Source organism: Cyprinus carpio, chromosome A6 (genome assembly GCF_018340385.1).
Source record: "Cyprinus carpio isolate SPL01 chromosome A6, ASM1834038v1, whole genome shotgun sequence".
Classification (NCBI taxonomy): Eukaryota; Metazoa; Chordata; class Actinopteri; order Cypriniformes; family Cyprinidae; genus Cyprinus; species Cyprinus carpio.
Genome location: NC_056577.1, coordinates 11,489,164 through 11,508,244, shown reverse-complemented (window position 1 = coordinate 11,508,244; position 19,081 = coordinate 11,489,164). Strand labels below are relative to the sequence as shown.

The 19,081-nt window shown below is 38.4% G+C and overlaps 1 protein-coding gene across 1 annotated transcript in view; it reads right to left on the bottom strand.

Annotated features, from left to right (window-relative positions):
* Positions 1–19,081, bottom strand: part of LOC109054663 (serine/threonine-protein kinase 11-interacting protein-like) — a 67,346-nt gene that overhangs the window by 9,257 nt on the left and 39,008 nt on the right. The window contains 2 exon segments of the mRNA XM_042758049.1: positions 14,221–14,303; positions 15,451–15,535. Coding sequence (XP_042613983.1) covers positions 14,221–14,303; positions 15,451–15,535 — 168 coding nt within the window.

Genomic DNA, 19,081 nt, shown 5'->3' with positions numbered 1-19,081 from the left:
CAAAGGTATTTTATGTAGTTTATTGTCTTTACCATGGTGACCATATGTAGACAATTTAGCAAAAATAAAACTGTGAATAAAAAAAAAAAACAGCACTGTACAGCTCAATCAGAGGTGGACTGTAAGGAAGTACATTTGTTAAGTATTCTTAAACAAATATGTTCTATATAAGTACTAACTTTTCTTTTTTTCTTCTTCTTTTTTTCCCTCACAGAGAGCAACACTATAAAAACATGGTGATTTTACACCATAATGCATTGTTGTAGATTAAACTACCCAACAGTATATTTAGTAGGCAACTTTAAATGTAATAACCTTGAACATATTCAGAAGTAAAAAAGCAACATACACATTAGTGCAGCAGTAATATTAATGCAAAACCATGCTAACAAATTATTTTTTCAGAATACTGTATACCTTTATTTTTATTCTCAATTCCTTAAGTATATTAGAGTATGCAAGATATTCAGCATCGCGTTAGTTCAGTCAGGCCATGTTAGTCACGCTTGCATCAGCCGACAGTCAGCTGTTCATGACGTAAACCAATCCAGTCTTGAGACCTATCACATGCGGTCTATTTAAATTCCCATTCTTCAGCGTCTCTTCTGTCGCATCGCTGCTTGCAACTCCCTCCTCCAACCCCAACTCCACCAACTGAACCTGTAATCCAATCTAACTTTGTTCTTCCTTTACAGTCTCTTCATTGGGAGCAGTCTCTATCACATTTCGTTTACAACTCATGTAATTGTGAATTGTAATTATATATGCATATAATGGTTCTGTTCTGTACCCCAGGGGGGTTTGTCTTGCTGCTCTCCCCGCTCTGTCCAAGCATGGCTGCATGGACAGGCGTGTGGAGTCTTGCCCAGAACATAACCATACCGCCAACACTAACTGTATGCAATATAATTGTCATAAATATGCTTGACGGAAGTGGTCCCGATTGAAAATACATTTACTTAAAGAATAGTTCACCCCAAAAAATTAATGTCTAATAGAGAATGGCTAATAATGTATTTGTTAAGCATTCTCTCAAGAAGAGAAAACAATCTCTCCATTCTCTCCCTGCTCTCCTGTGCTCTTCTCTCCTTTGTCTCTCTCTGGAATTTGATGTCCTCCCTGAGCAGCTCCACCAGCTTTCACTCACTCCCTCACCTGTCCCAGGACACTTGCAATCCTAAGGTAGAGCAAATAAACCATGCCTGTTAACAACAGCACAATGAATTTCAGCAAAAATGTGTCTATCAACTTCCCAGCAGGCCCATTTTCTCAAGAATAGTCCTAAAACAAGAGAAAATATAAAGACAGATTTGCAATCTCAACATTAGAAGAAAACGACACAACAGGACATGCATACAAAATACTGAAGTGCTAAAATTTAGTTAAAACATTTGTAGACATATCTTGCATGACAGCACTTCAAAAACACAACAAAGGGAAGACTATTGCCTTATATAGTGGTTATCTTATTGTTTGTAGGCTTTATTTTATTTTTTAAAAAGGCTTTCAACACTTTTACAAGTAAATTACAACACAACACTTACATTTCAAAGTGAATTCCCCCACAGAACTGTCATCCTCCATGTTCTTTGAATATAAATTCCATCGTCATCTGCGCAAGTGATTCTGGGATATGGTAGGGTGTGAAGTGTCCATCAGATGTGCACTTTATTTTACTGGGAAACGGAGGGTGCATTTGAAGATGAATTACATCAGCCTTCATCGTGCCGGGGTGATGCAATTGGCCTTGGAATGCGGTCTTCGGTGGGTGCATCCTGAATTGGGACAGCTTACGTTGTGACGCTGTAATGCAATCGCACTTCAAATGCGCACTTCAGAGTCCGTGCACTTCACATTGGGACAAACCTTTAGACAATTTAATCCAGATATTTTTATAAAATCCACAAATTCGTTTAAAAGAACCAAATTAGCCAGAGATCAGTTATCACCATAAGAAGATCTGGCATCTTTCAAATCATCTCAGATGTATTGAGCAAGGTACAGAAAACAGGCCCCAGTAGTGGCAGTTCAAAAACGCGCGAGTTCAAAAATCTGAACTTTGGCGAAATTTCGTGCCACGTTAACCAATCAGGAGATTACTCTAGTAGTGACGTGATTACGACGTAGCGAGCGGAGGGAAAATCCGAAACAACTATGGAGGACAAACTTATCATCGTTGTATGATACTTCTTCATACTTTTACAGAAACAGGAATAAAAAGGATCTTGCTTGTATATATAACATAAATAGATTAATTGAATAAAGACCAAAGATTAGATTTACCCAAAACGAGTAATATTTTATCTTGAACCACTAAAGATACATCAGAGCCAGAGGCACATGTCAGAAGAGGCTTGTTTGAGATGAGCAAAATCTGCGCAGAACGAGAAGCACCCGGCTGCAACCTGCAGATCGAGGTGGGGCTGCACCTGCACCCCGTACCTACTCTGGTTTTTTTGGTAGTTTTTCGTAGACTTACCAAATAAGGAATGTGTGTGTAGTTGGTGTAGGACAGAGTATGTTGATTAAAAAGCTAAAAATGCTGTGCAGATTTATAAAGCCTTAATTATAATGCAAAAAAAAAAAAAAGAAAAAAAACATTAGTCTGTAACTCTCCATGTCTGTGAAATGATTGTTTTGTTAAATTAAGCTGATTTTTAGGCTAACAGACGAACAACCCACTACATTTAGTAAATTAATTGGGTTTATTATCCACAGTGGGAGGATCAGGCCTTTAGATAGAAAAATGAATTATGAATTAAATAATTTTTGAAATTTTTATTATTTCATATCATCAGAGTATGAGAAAGGAAATGAAAAGGATGTATCAGTATTGTTTTAATTTATATAACATGGCATCTTGTTACATATAATAATCTGTAATGCAGTTGATAAATGACACTGCAATAATGTGTCTGTGTGCCATTTCAACTTTTATGAAACTTGAATTTTCTTTACTATAATGCAATTTTCCTCCCCTTTATTTCAGGAAAATATGATGCTCCTCATTATTTTAAAGTGAAGAAATCGAGAAACTTTTATTTCTACCGGTCGTGATGATTCTGAAAGGACATACCTGTAATCTGTTGCTATAGGAACGAACGCAATTTCATGATCATCATGCTCTTATTTTAGTGCAGTTGTGTCACAGCCATTGCAGTCAAATATTGAGATAAACTTTATAAAGTATCATCTATTTATATTAAATTAATATATTAAATTGGTATCTTCTCCGATACCCATTTTACGACCATTGAGCAGATTCTTTTCAATCAGCTGGAATGATTCGGGACATTCTACAAACCTGATTCCAAAAAAGTTGGGGCACTGTACAAATTGTGAATAAAAACAGAAAGCAATGACAATTTCAATATTTTATTCAGAATACAACATAGATGACATATCAAATGTTTAAACTGAGAAAGTGTATAATTTTAAGGGAAAAAAAGTTGATTTTAAACTTCATGGCATCAACACATCTTAAAAAAGTTGGGACAAGGCCATGTTTACCACTGTGTGGCATCCCCTCTTCTTTTTATAACAGTCTGCAAACGTCTGGGGACTGAGGAGACAAGTTGCTCAAGTTTAGGAATAGGAATGTTGTCCCATTCTTGTCTAATACAGGCTTCTATTTTTTGTATTGTAAAAAGCGCTATGCATATTAATTTTTATTGTGTTGAATTTGTTTTTTATGGGTGGTTGATCTGGTGTGTTGTTTGTCGAGTTTTGTTCTTTGTTCCTTCTTCTATGCAGCCATGATGTTGTAATTGATGCAGTATGTGGTCTGGCATTGTCATGTTGGAAAATGCAAGGTCTTCCCTGAAAGAGACAACATCTGGATGGGAGCATATGTTGTTCTAGAACTTGGGTATACCTTTCAGCATTGATGGTGCCTTTCCAGATGTGTAAGCTGCCCATGCCACACGTACTCCTGCAACCCCTTACCATCAGAGATGCAGGCTTCTGAACTAAGCGCTGATAACAACTTGGGTTGTCCTTGTCCTCTTTAGTCTGGATGACATGGCGTCCCAGTTTTCCAAAAAGAACTTAAAATTTTGATTTGTCTGACCACAGAACAGTTTTCCACTTTGCCACAGTCCATTTTAATTGAGCCTTGGCCCAGAGAAAACGTTTGCGCTTCTGGATCATGTTTAGATATGGCTTCTTTTTTGGCCTATATAGTTTTAGCCGGCAACGGCGAATGGCACGGTGGATTGTGTTCACCGACAATGTTTTCTGGAAGTATTCCTGAGCCCATGTTGTGATTTCCATTACAGTAGCATTCCTGTATGTGATGCAGTGCCGTCTAAGGGCCCGAAGATCACGGGCATCCAGTATGGTTTTCCAGCCTTGACCCTTACACACAGTGTTTGTTCCAGATTCTCTGAATCTTTGGATGATATTATGCAATGTAGATGATGATAACTTCAAGCTCTTTGCAATATTTATCTGAGAAACTCCTTTCTGATATTGCGCCACTATTTTTCGCTGCAGCATTGGGGGAATTGGTGATCCTTTGCCCATCTTGACTTCTGAGAGACACTGCCACTCTGAGAGGCTCTTTGTATACCCAATCATGTTAACAATTGACCTAATAAGTTGCAAATTGGTCCTCCAGCTGTTCCTTATATGTACATTTAACTTTTCCGGCCTCTTTTTGCTACCTATTGTGTAGCTCTTTGATTTGAGATTTGTAAATTATTCCATTCCTTTTTTACTCACAATTTGTACAGTGTCCCAACTTTTTTGGAATCGGGTTTGTAAGTTTAATGTGGCATAATGCATTAAAACAGTGATTTTTAAAAGACTAAACTCAGTAAACACATTGTGAATAAAGTATTATATTCACAGACAAGCAGATGAGTCCAGAATAAGAATGCAATGTGTTTAATCACGCGTTAAGCGTTTTCCTCCCATAGAAAACCATTAGACTAAAAGGAAAATGCTTAACGTGGCGTAATGCATTAAAACCTGTTTTAAAAAGCTGACCTAATGCAGTAAACATTTTTAATAAACCATTCTTTTTACAGACAAGCAGGTTATGGGAGGAAAATGCTTAACGCCTAATTAATCTCGTTGCGTTCGGATTCTGGGCTCATATCTGCTTGTCTGTGAATATAATGCTTTATTAATAATTTGTTTACTGAGTTTGGTCTTTTTTAAAACACCGTTTTAATGCATAAGTCCACGTACTTTCACGTTAAATGCTTTTGAATGTCCCAATGATTAATTTGTGAATTTGACTGGTCCAGATTAAATTTGCAGTAAACATCTCTTGATTCAATTATAGTGAGTCAAGTTAACAATAAATAACTGCATTATAGTAAAGGCTTTGTAAAACTGCACAGCATTTTTAGCTTTTTAATCAACATACTCTGTCCAACACCAACTACACTTTCTTTTACTGTCTATGGAAACGACTGACTGACGACACAGCTTCATGCTCATTGGCTGAGAATGTCAACTGATACATTTTCTCTTTATTCTAAGAATTAGATTACCCATTTATATATTACATGTGAACTTAACAAAAACAAAACACGCCTAGTGAAGTTAAGAATTAGGACATGTGTTTATTTTAATTTTTCTCTTAATTAGAATTCTTCCTTGTTGTAATTTCCACTTTATTCTATTGTATGTTTGTGTGAAATGATAAATCAATACATTAAAAATATACATGCACACATACATATCTAAATGGACTGTTTAGCCATTATGCCTCATCTTTGTGTGGTTACATCTGAGAAGTGTCAGGGTCTGGCTTAAAACAAGGAAAGAAATTCTGAAGAATGTTTGCTACAAAATAGCTTTGACTTGCATATGGAAAAATACTATGGACGTGAAATGGTGGCAGAAACCTGCCTGTTTAAAAACATTCTTCTAAATTTCATCCTTTGTGTTCAGCAGAACAAAGGAATTGATGCACATGATGACAAAACGGTGGTATTTCGATTACATTCACTTCGTCTGCGATAAAAAACGCGAACGCGATCTCCTCCATTGCTGACGTTTGCAGGCGATAAAACAGCGAGATTCAGGAAGTGTCCGACTTCAAAGGTCTTTTTTGACCCCTACCCTTACTGCAGCCGCCTATAGACCCCTTAATCGCCTACGTCACTGTGACGTCACCGCTCTAGCTGGAGGCAAAACATAAGGAAGAACTCATAGCAGGCCCGCTAAAAGTTTGAGGTTTTGACTTTAAAATGTCGTCTTGTTGTGTTCTTGGCTGCCAGAATAGAAGGAACAGCACTTTTGGTTCATGTGTCTTTTCTTTCTTGGCCATCTATCAAAAACAAAACAAACAGCAAAAATCTCCATTTATTTTATGCATACAGTAACTACAGATGCATCTCAATCAATTAGAATGTCATGAAAAAGTTCATGTATTTCAATAATTTAACTCAAATTGTGAAACTTGTGTATTAAATAAATTCACTGCACACAGACTGAAGTAGTTTAAGTATTTGGTTCTTTTAATTGTGATGATTTTGGCTCACATTTAACAAAAACCCACCAATTCACTATCTCAACAAATTAGAATATGGTGACATGCCAATCAGCTAATCAACTCAAAACACCTGTAAAGGTTTCCTGAGCCTTCAAAATGGTCTCTCAGTTTGGTTCACTAGGCTACACAATCATGGGAAAGACTGCTGATCTGACAGTTGTCCAGAAGGCAATCATTGACACCCTTCACAAGGAGGGTAAGCCACAAACATTCATTGCCAAAGAAGCTGGCTGTTCATAGAGTGCTGTATCCAAGCATGTTAACAGAAAGTTGAGTGGAAGGGAAAAAGTGTGGAAGAAAAAGATGCACAACCAACCGAGAGAACCGCAGCCTTATGAAGATTTGTCAAGCAAAATCGATTCAAGAAATTTAGTGAAATTCACAAGGAATGGACTGAGGCTGGGGTCACGGCATCAAGAGCCACCACACACAGACGTGTCAAGGAATTTGGCTACAGTTGTCATATTCCTCTTGTTAAGCCACTCCTGAACCACAGACAATGTCAGAGGAGACCTGGGATGAGGAGAAGAAGAACTGGACTGTTGCCCAGTAGTCCAAAGTTCTCTTTTCAGATGAGAGCAAGTTTTTTATTTCATTTGGAAACCAAGGTCCTAGAGTCTGGAGGAAGGGTGGAGAATCTCATAGCCCAAGTTGCTTTAAGTCTAGTGTTAAGTTTCCACAGTCTGTGATGATTTGGGGTGCAATGTCATCTGCTGGTGTTGGTCCATTTTGTTTTTTGAAAACCAAAGTCACTGCAGCCGTTTACCAAGAAATTTTTGGAGCACTTCATGCTTCCTTCTGCTGACCAGCTTTTTGAAGATGCTGATTTCATTTTCCAGCAGGTTTGGCACCTGCCCACACTGCCAAAAGCAACAAAAGTTGGTTAAATGACCATGGTGTTGGTGTGCTTGACTGGCCAGCATACTCACCAGACCTGAACCCCATAGAGAATCTATGGGGTATTGTCAAGAGGGTTTTTGTTAAATGTGAGCCAAAATCATCACAATTAAAAGAACCAAAGACTTAAACTACTTCAGTCTGTGTGCATTGAATTTATTTAATACACGAGTTTCACAACTTGATTTGAATTACTGAAATAAATGAACTTTTCCACGACATTCTAATTTATTGAGATGCACCTGTATATGTTTAACTGTTACATCCTTCAGAGGACTGCTCTTGGTTTCTTTGTGGTTTAGGTGAGAACATGTACCCACACACCTCATCATAAAGTTTTAGGTCCACCTGGCAGGGATCTGATGAGAACAGATTAATGGAACTGACGCTACTGAGTTTCCTGAACGGTCACTTTTATATGGCTCATTTGGCCCTCAGGATGGCTCTTGCTCCATTGGTGGTCTTCATCAAGTAGAAAAAGCATTTCTTTGGTGGCTAGTACACTCACAGAGACCAAAGAGCCATCTAAGAAGAAGGAAAAAGAAATACCCTGTAAAATTGCCCCCCTTTTTGCAACACCAACAGTTATTTAAAGCTTGAGTCTTGAAGATGAGCAAGAAAATGACCATCTTTGGATCACTTGTAAATCTTTTTAAGCCCCCCAGTTGCCACCATCTCAGCTGAAAGCCATTCCGATGTTGATACCAGTTACATTATGGGCTCTGACACTTTCCTTTTTTTGTTGTTGTAAATGGATAGTTCACCCAAAAATTAAAATGGTGTCATGATTTACTCACCATTCCAAACTCATTTAACTTTTGTTCATCTTCAAAATGAAATGAAACACAAATGAAAATATTTTTAATGAAACCTAAGAAATTTCTGTCTCTCCATTTACACAAAAGACATTGTAAAACAAAACCTTATGAATTGAAACTCTTATGAATCGAGCAGCTTAATCCATTTCTTCTGAAGTGCCATGATGGATTTCTATGATAATCAGATCTAATTTAGACTTTTATTCACATATAAACACTGTTCAATGCATATTAATAGGGCATACTAACTCTTTCCCTGACAAACACAGAATTTTCCAGATTTCAGCAGACAATGATTCCCCGCCAAAGATGGAATTTTCTGGGTTTCCGCGTTCTCGCTGTTATACGTTCGGGGGCACTTTTACGCATCACCTGAATGAATCTAAAACCCCTTTCACACAGAGATTCCGGAAAATACACGGATAATGTGTCCCGGGATTGTTTGCTTTTGGTTCAGTCACACTGCCAGTGATTTTCCAGGTTAAGGCTAGATGCATACAGCAAAAACTACTGGGCATGCGCACATCAATATGGTGTAATTTTTCTCACACTGTACAACAATAATTACTATTTTTGCATTATTGTAAGGGGTAAGTTTTAGGGTTGGGGTATGTGTAGACGTTAATAAAACACAGTCTAATAGGTAGAAAATTCAATTTATTGTTATCTTGCAGTTTTTGCTGTATCCTTTCTAGCAACAGCCACCTCTCCGGAATTCTGTGTGTGCGTTCACACACATCCCTTAAAACCATGTGACATTACGATGTGATGTGTACTGTTCCACTTAAGCCTAGTTCACACTACACGATTTAAAACCTTGGCAGATCGCTGTGGTGTTCAGACTAAATGACTTCTTAGATGTCTTGAAGTCGTTGTGGTGTTCACACTATGCGACACTACGTAAATGATTGGCAACCGGGGGTCACACTCTACACGAGGTGCCAACAGCTCTGTCATCCAATGACTCTATCCCGTCCCCAAACCACGTTTTGTCACGAAAACATGCGCAAGAAGTTGAATGGGAATGATGCAAACAACAAGTGAAACGTTGTTTATTGGAAAATACACATCGGGAAGAAATTAGCGATAAAAAAAAAATCAATCTTTTCTTAAAGCCGTGTTGCTGCTGCGGTTTTTCTTCCACTGACCTCAACCCATGCCTTGCTCTTTCAGTTGGCATCAGTGGGGCCCTTTGATGCATCATTGAGTAGTTCACACATGAAGATTATCAAGTATCAAAGGAGTATCAAGATGGCGGCGCGGTTGGACGCAGTGGCTACTCCGGGTCCTAAAGACGGTATTTTTATGTCTGTTAGTCTCGTCTCCTCATCTTCAAACACATCTATGATCGCCAGAGCCTTCTGGTAATCGGCATCGGTACAAACATCAGCTTTCACCGGTGACTACTGAGAAGCTACGAGGCCTCTGTCTGCTGCTGAAGCCGAACGCTGAGACTGCGGCAATGCCGGAGGTGTGAAAGGGGACAGAAGCACGGAAGCATGGAGGTATACGAGCTAGGCTAAGGACTAACCCCACTAGACCAGTGATTCCATCACACATACTCTCAAACGTTCGCTCTCTGGAAAATAAACTGGATTTAATTCAACTCCGTCGTTCTACACAGCATCAGACAAGGGTTTGTTTGGTGCTTGTTTTAACTGAAACATGGCTAAACAACATCCCGGACTCCGCATTGATGATGTGACAGTCACCAAGACCACACATGCAAACCAGAAGCTGTGGATGACAGCAGAGGTTTGTGGGCTGCTAAAGACCAGAGATGAAGCATTTAGATCAGGAGATAAAGCAGTCCTCAAAAAAGCAAGAGCCAATGTCCTGTGGCATCAAGAATGCAAAACCGTCATATGCTAAAAAAAAAAAAAAAAATCAACAATCACTTCACAGACAGCAGAGACACACAGAGCCTGTGGCAAGCCATTCAGATCATCAATGACTACAAGCCCCCGCCACGGGTCAGCACCTCCCAATGACCAGGCACTCTGTCTGTCTCCAGCCGACATAAGGAAGACCCTATTTAGGATTAACCCACGCAAGGCTGTGGGTCCTGACAACATACCTGGCCGTGTACTGAGAGACTGTGCTGCACAGCTGACAGATGTCCTAATAGATATCTTCAACACCTCGCTGAGCCAGGTAGTCGTCCCCTCATCCTCATCTCAAAATCTACAACAATCATACCAGTACCAAAGAAATCACCTGTGTCCTGTCTAAATGACTACCACCCCATAGCACTGACTCCAATCATGATGAAGTGCTTTGAGAGGTTAGTCTTGCACAACATCAAAACCAGCCTCCCCAACACACTCAATCTGCTCCAGTTTGCATACCGTCCAAACCGCTCTAACGGACTATGCAATTTCCTCCACCTGGCTCTTACTCACCTAGAAAAATAAAGACTCCTTTGTTAGAATGCTGTTCATCAACTTCAGATCAGCATTCAACACAATAATCCCACAACAATTCATCAACATACTAAACCTGCTGGGCCTAAACACTTCCCTCTATAATAGGATCCTGGACTTTCTAACTGGAAGACCTCATTCAGTCCGTTTCGGCCGCAACACCTCCAGCACTACCACACTGAGCACAAGTGCCACACAAGACTGTGTGCTCGGCCCGCTGCTCTTCACACTGCTGACCCACGACTGCACTGCCAAATTCAGCTCCAACCACATCATCAAGTTTGCTGATGACACAACTGTGGTAGGTCTCATCAGCAACAATGATGAAATACCCTACAGAAAGGAAGTGGCACAACTGGTTGAATGGTGTTGTGCAAACAACCTGTCCCTCAATGCGAGTAAGAAAAATAAGGTTGTGATGGACTTCAGGAGGAACTCTGTTGACCACCCCCCACTGAAAATTGACAGCTCAACTGTGGAGAGAGTCAGCAGCCCTAAATTCCTGGGGGTGCACATAACAGAAGAACTCACCTGGACCATCAACACTACATCACTCTCCAAGAAGGCGCAACAGCGGCTCCACTTCCTGCGCCGACTTAAAAGAGAAAGTCTCCCTCCACACATGCTCAATGCATTCTACAGAGGCACCATTGAGAGTGTAGTGACCAGCTGTATCACTGTCTGGTACGGGACCTGTAGTGCTGCTGACCGCAAGACCCTACAGCGGACAGTGAACACAGCTGCAAAGATCATCGGATCCCCTCTCCCCTCTATTCTGGACATTTTCCTAGCACAATGTTCCAGTAAAGCCACCTGTATCGTGAAGGACCCCACCAATCCCTCCCATTATCTCTTCCAGCTCTTGCCATCAGGAAGATGGTACTGGAGCATCAGAGCCCACTCTGCAAGACTGCTCAACAGCTTTTTCCCCCAGGCTGTGAGAGCCCTCAATTCCAATCACCTCACCCCAATCTAAAACCTCATCCACAGCCCTACCTCCTGAAACCAAGATCATCTACCCCTCCCCCCTCAACCCATCCCCCACCACACCACATTCCTCAAAAAAAACTCAAAAGCATTGAGCAATTCTGAGTGTGCAACACACAGGTGAGTGGGTTGGAAAAAACACCTGTAGAAACACATTCTTTTCTCTCTAAATGCACCATACACTTTCTTATAAAAACTATGCACTATTTGCTTCTTAACCTTAAATACCTCTTTTGCAAAATATCATGCACAGTTATTATGTAAAGTACTTGTATAGTCTGTCTTAGGTTATGTATATGTATAGTCAACTATTTATAGTATATGTATAGTTAGATTACTGCTTTCAGTAAGTTGTTCTTATTCTAGTGTTGTATGTTTCTATTTATGTTTATTTATGTAGCACCATGGTCCTGCGAGACATGACATTTCATTCCACTGTATGTTGACACATAGTGGAATGACAATAAAGCTCGACTTGACTTGACTTGAAGATTGCCGAGCGCTGATCACCCGCTAATTTTCCCCTGATCATAGCCCGACCTGTCAGCGAGCTTGTTAACTTGCAAATCGGGCTTAAAATCCTGTAGTGTGAACTAGGCATAAACTAGCAATAAAATCTCAGCTTCAGCATGGATAGTGAGGAGCTTCCTGATCTCTGCTTCATTACAATTTGCACATATTTTTTCGTTGTGAATGTTGATCTGCCTTCAAAACACCTGGTAAAAGAGTCGCACGATAAGGTGCGTCATAACTACGACACACCAATTACAGCATTGGTCCTGGCTTTTGTTCACACAGGGCTCGTTCCAGGACTGATCCAGGTGTTGTGTCCAAATGTGACCCCGACAGATTATTACCCCCCTGGTATTGGTAGGTTAAGGAGTAGGTGTGGGGGAGGGGTTAGGATTAGGAGTGGGGTTAGTATTAGGCAATCAGGTAGTGACTTCAACGAAGTGGGTAATAATTTGGCAGGGGGTTGAAATTGGGCACAACACTGGTAATGTTACTAATGTGCCGCTCAAAACCATGTGACAAAGACGCAGAAACAAGCGATCTCGTATGTACGCGTATGTATATAAAAAACAATGCGATCAACAATAAAAACCATATAAATCAAAACGGCCCAATGTTAACGAGTGAAATGCTATTCCTGGAAGTGGCAAAGGACTGTACTGATCATTCTACTGATCCAGATTTAGTATTTGATAAAGATGTGATTTTCTCTCCTTTTTGCTCAAAATGTTGCTTTTAATTTTATTTTTTATTTTTTTTATAAAACTTACCTACTTTCAAGGGTTGTTAAAAAAAGAATGCTTTAAGCTAGAATAAAATGTAGAGAATAAAAGTAGAGGATCTGTTCTTTATTTTGATGTATTGCATGTTCAGATATTTATAAAACAAAATATTCTGTGGGCCATGAAATTTTAAAGAAAATCAAAAATGCTGGCAGTGGCTGACAACTAAAGAGTTAAATATGATAAACGGAAGCTCAAAGTACTTGCTTGATGTGTGGGAACCAGTAAGGTTTTTTTTTTCAATCACGTAAGCACATTCGAGTTTCCGCAAGAACAAATGAAGTTTGTTCTCGCAACAGTAATTCTTTAGATGGTTGCTTTTTTGAACAATCTATTGCATTAATGATGTTACTCAATCGTTATAGCTAGACAAAATAAGAACATCTAGCAGGAAAGGGAACAAAATATCTGTTTATGATATTAGATGTACTTTGGGTTTTATTCATCAAATTCTTCTGTGTATGTTAGTGTTAATGAGGATTTTGGCATGGGCACACAACTGAGAACACAAACGACTATATGAAACAGTTTGTGTGTGGGAGAAAAGGACATGAGTGACGTTTCAGGATGATCCTGCTTTTTTTAAGATCATTGTAAGATTGGCTGGGTTTGGTCTCACCAGCTGAATGCTTATCACGCCACAAGTCTAGCCTGCTGTGAGCCCTTTCGATTTGTTGGGGGGTTCTGGGGGAGAGTCAGGCTGCCAGCAGGGTACTGGGACTCTTGAAAGCTGAACCAGCCGCTAACAGTTGGATCACTCTCTCAAGAAGAATCAAATAAATCTGTTTTCTGTGACTCTCCCTTTTTACGTCAATAGTTTGGTTCCTAGGATAACAGTAGGACCCTAAAAAAAAGCAAGTGCTGATACATATACCTTTGTGCCGTAGTGTAACCTGGGAAGCACTATTTCCCACAGTGATCTGATTAAAGTGAGTATGATTCATTAAAGAACTGTAACTGTCATGTGTGAATCACAGAGCTTAAACTGAGCTGAATGGGACATTGACTGGGCTATAAAGCAATCCATAAATACCCTAGAGGTGAACATCACACCCATCTTAAGCTTTATTTAGTCTAATTCTGTAATGTATCAGACATCATGCTTTGAATCTACCACTACATGTCCTGCTGCTCTAACCATTTGTAGCTCTTTCCCATCACAGGCAAGTTATCACATGCTGTAATCACCATTTAATTTCTTATCTCATTCCTTTGTGCTGGTTGCTGGCTGCATTTTTGGTAAAGAAGGTAAATGCTTGCTTATCTTCATCCTGGAGAACACAGACACTCACCCTGCTGAAGGAATGCTAAAAGGTACAGGAAAGGAGGATGGCTGTCATCTTCACATGGCAGGGCATCCTCACAGACTAGATGCCTATAAAACAGACAGATTAGGATTTAAAATATGTTAAGACATGACTTCTGGGTAGGGTGGCCAAGATGTGTCCCTTCAAAATGGCAAGTATGGTCACCCTACTTATGGGATAATATGTGTAACTTGGGATCACTAAAGGCCCTGGTATACTTCAAACAAAGTTCGTTTTCGTTCTTCGTTTGGGGGCAAAAAGAAGTTTGAAAAGGTTGAGCGACAGTATACTTTTTTCTAACATTCTGACACCCCCGCGCTGCTGGAGGCAGGGTGCAGATTTATGTAAACATGCATCGCATCGCGACGCTCGCACGTATCCCCTAAACACAACAACAATGAAATAATGAAGTGTAGAAAATCTAGGTGCGAGACGGGCCCCAATGGTCAGAATATTATAGACAAAAGAATAAGGATTAGCAGCAGTTCAGAGTCATGTCATGTTTGCAATACAAAAGAACCATTCTATTTCCATAATCAGTCCTTTATGGGAAGTGTGAATGTCTCATAGTCTGAAAACTTCAGCATGATGTGGAAAAAAATATTGGAGTCAGTTTGTTACTTTATTTTATTAGTGTTCATTTATTTATTAAACTGGATAAATTGTTATACCTTTTTATATTTTATGTGGTGTCATGATTTACTTTTGATAAAAACAACGGTTTATTTTATTGTATGTTTGTTTGGCATTTCATTTATTGTATATCCGACACCAAGCTTCATTGCAATTTCTTTCTAGGAATTAAATGCTTTCTCTGAATCTTTTAAGTATGTCCGCGAGCGATCGTACATGTGCGGATATATCTGTGGCAGCTCAGCTATTCGACATATTGTATCCAAGATCGCTTTGGTCACCGTTTTTGAACAGCCGAAACAAACTCAAAACGAACTCCGTTTCGGCCTGATTTTGTTCAAAATAACATCGTATCAGTTCGTTCTTTGATTTTATTTGAAAAATATTGGGGCCTTAACAAGAAGATTTTAAACTTTTTTAACTATGCAAATGAGAGTCTTTATTTATGTTTTCACACATTTTATGCATTTGATGTCAAGTTTTGGGTCGGATAGGCAGACAGAAAAATGAAAAGCCTGACGCAGAAATAAAGAGAGAAGGAGTTGGAGAGAAAAAAGATGCCTGCCTGTTTGCACTGCGTACCAGAGGTGGTGCTGTGGGTTGAGCCGGGTGGTGGAGATTCCCTTTAGCTTGCTTTCATACTTAGGGGCCAATTCCCTTGCAATTTCTGCATGAAAACATAGTGCTGTAGTAAGGAAGAATATCTGCACAACTTCTTCACAAACTCTAATCTTAATAGAAATAAAATATATTTTTCACATTATCTACACATAGTTATGTTCAAGTAATTGCTTTATAACATTATTCAAAGTATTAAATGTACCATGCATTTAATTAAATAAATTTTGTATAATTAAACATTTAAACCTTAAAAAAAAAGAAAAAAAAAGATTAAAAACAAAATAAAATGTTGCAGCAAACCAAACAGTCAAATAAAGCTGCAAGCAGAAATTTCAGGAATAAGCATCTACATTTTGATTAAAAAATAATAATAATAATTTGTTGATTTAATGAGAAAATACTTATGATCACAAATTTTAATATTAGGTGTGATTGATCGCGATTAATTACAGAAATATTTAGTTTAGGTTCTTAATCTTATGACTGCTTATGTACTGTAGTCCCTATGTTATACATTTTCCTTTAAGTGTCCTTTTGTTTTTGCTTAAAGTTTCTTTTTATTAAACAGATGTATAAACTGATACATTTTACATTGTCGGGTGGATTTTACAAAATAACGGTGTGTTATAGTGGAGGCACTTATGGAAATAGTGCTCAAAGGTTGCTGGGATGGCTGACTGCCTGATAACTGCATGATGCCCCAGGTAGTAGAGAGAGGGCAGGAATGTCAGCCATTAGGTTTAATTCCTGGAATGTAAATGGCCCAGTATACCAGACGAAGATGTTTTTCCTCAGCTTAAACCTCATAATACCGATCCTCCTTCAGGTAACACTTATTTAATTTAGATTAAAAAAAACCAGTGACAGACCACAACAGCTTCTTCATAAAATAAATTTAAAATCTTTGATGTCCAAATGTTGCCTTATGGATTGTGTTAGGATTTTTTTTAAAAATTTTTTATTATTATTATTATTATAATTTTTTTTACATGACTGTCTTTCTGGTGAATCTTTATGACCCTAACAGGGCCAATAAGCTTGTCTCAGCACTGTCCAACTTGAATCACATTGTTTGATTTGATGGGTGGGGGTCTGTGTAATAGGATCAAACTTAGGCCTAAAATGACATGCTCAATTTTAAAATGCAGACTAAGCTGTAAGTGTTTCTGAGTCAAATTGGGTGTGTAGATCCCTGGATGTTTTTTAACCAGTAATAGTATTGACACATTTTGATATGGACATACTCAATGTAAAGTCCTTTCAGTTAAGGGAGTCAGTGATTAAGTGAACCAGATGTTGATTTATTATATGCTATGGCGGATTCAGTTCAGTGACTATTTAGAAAAAGAACTTGTTCACAGGAGTTATTTTCCCTAAATCAGACTACTTGCATTGTATGTTGATTTGAGTACAGCCTGCAAGGGGTGTCTCAATAGAAATATCAAGAGATGGTTTTTTTTTGCCATTATTTTTTGGTATACAATCTTTTATTAAGTCATATTCAATACAGACTGCAAGCTCATATTCACAACTCAAGGTAAAATGCTACATTTTGCTGTAGTGCTGAATATACAGCAGCAGGGCAACACCAATGCTGAAAAGCAGAAAAACTTTTTAAGAAGAAGAAAAAAAGTGATTGTCCTTTGCCTGACAACAGAGTACAGTTCAACTGCAAACAAACTGCAACAAAAGCATTTTGATTCCATTCATCTCTTCTGCATCTAATTTTTTTTTCACTGAATAATGACAGATGAGGAAATTTTGGGCTTTCAGAGAAACTGTTATTGCAACCCTGAAGACAGAAAATCTGAATAAAATGGTTCTGGGCTTTGGTTATAGGTCTCAAAATGCAAAAGTGCTACTGTAGAGCTCCATTTGCCAAATACTACTGTACGTGCTTAAGAGATCATCACTCCTGGGTGGAGTTCCCATAGCGTCAACTATTCATGCAGTTCCAAACTGACTGAAAGAAATAGAACATGATGTATGTCCATGTGATGGCTTGTTGCGAAAAAAAAAAAAAACATACACGTACATTACATGAGTTTGTGAGAAAATGTAGATAGCTAGATTCAGATTTTGCAATTGACACACCTAGACAGGTGCCTGAGAGCATGCACAGGACAACGAACTACAGTCTTGTAGCATATGTTTGGCTGAAGTTTGTAAAAGAAAGCCAATAGTAAATGAGCCATGAATAAAAGACAATGCAGCCTTTGTTATTTTAATTTAAAGAAACAAGACTACAAAGACAAAGAACGGCATCTGGGATGTTTTTTTTTTTTTTTTAAATATTATTTTTACTATTAAAATTTAAATATGGAAAGTCATTCAGACCCATAAAACTCAGACAGTGTTACTGCTATATGAATATGTGGGCCAGCCAAGAACATTAATAAATCATCAAAAAAAAAAAAACATGCAGTCATAGTGCAGTGTGCCCCCAAAAAGAAACACTACTTAGTTCTTTTGTGGCAAGAGTGGCTTCAAGCTATGCAGACAATGTAAAAATGTCATTTAAAAGCATTGATGGATAACTTACTGTTACTGTATCTTAGCATTAAACACATCCTCCAACTTTTAAACATTTTGGCCATTAACTAATTTGATGCTTTTGAAGAATAACCACAACACAAAAGCAAAGCTAAATCCAAGAAACCACATTTTTTTAGTAAAATATCAGAAAGTGTGTTTCAAAACAACCTGGGAGGACAATGTCTGAATGGAGAACGGACATACAAAAAGATCTCTTCTAGCACAGTCATTAAAAGTTTACTCTTTTTGGTTCTGCAGGTGTATTGACAACCACAAAAATGAAACAATCAAATGGCACAAATGGGTTGCTGTGAGGAAAAAAAGTGTCAGTTTCATTGTTTACATTGTTCACGTAAGACAATGTGCAGAGTCATTTTTGTAATGAGAAGTTTTGTTTTGCCTCTGCTGCATTGTGGTCTTTATAACAACCTTTTTTTTAGACAGGGTCCTCTGTTTTGCAACAGTACGTGGTGAAAATAAACACAGACTAAAAGAACACTGGGGTGGACAGGTAGATACTGCCGAAGGTGATATTTTGTTTGGATGCAACTAGTTGGTGAATGTGATAGTAAGGTTGATGTTTACTAGGGTGATATTGTTAATATTTTTGAGGTGGTGGATTGGTGAAAGTTCATACCTTGTCAGTTGCTCCATAAAGAGTTGTATTTAAACTTTGAATTAAAAATATGTAATGAATGTGCATACAACAATTTGTATCCATAAGATTTTAATGTGCTTACGCAATAAACCATAAATCCAAGTTACCTTATGATGACTCAGACAGGGAAGTCAGACAGGGAAGCATCCATTACTTTCTGTTTGTAAATTGATAGGACTTGTTTTTAATACAAACCACCACCACTACAAAGAATGAGAACCTGTGTACACACATTTTTGGAGGGGTGGTGGAGGTTTTGGCACCTTCATTCATTCAGCACTTCCTTGTAATCTTGTTTGAATTGTTCTTTTAATATAATCTAGGAATCAAATATTTTGTTATAATAAATAATGTCATGGTGAACTGCTAAACAACTGTAAAAGTATGAAACCATCAATT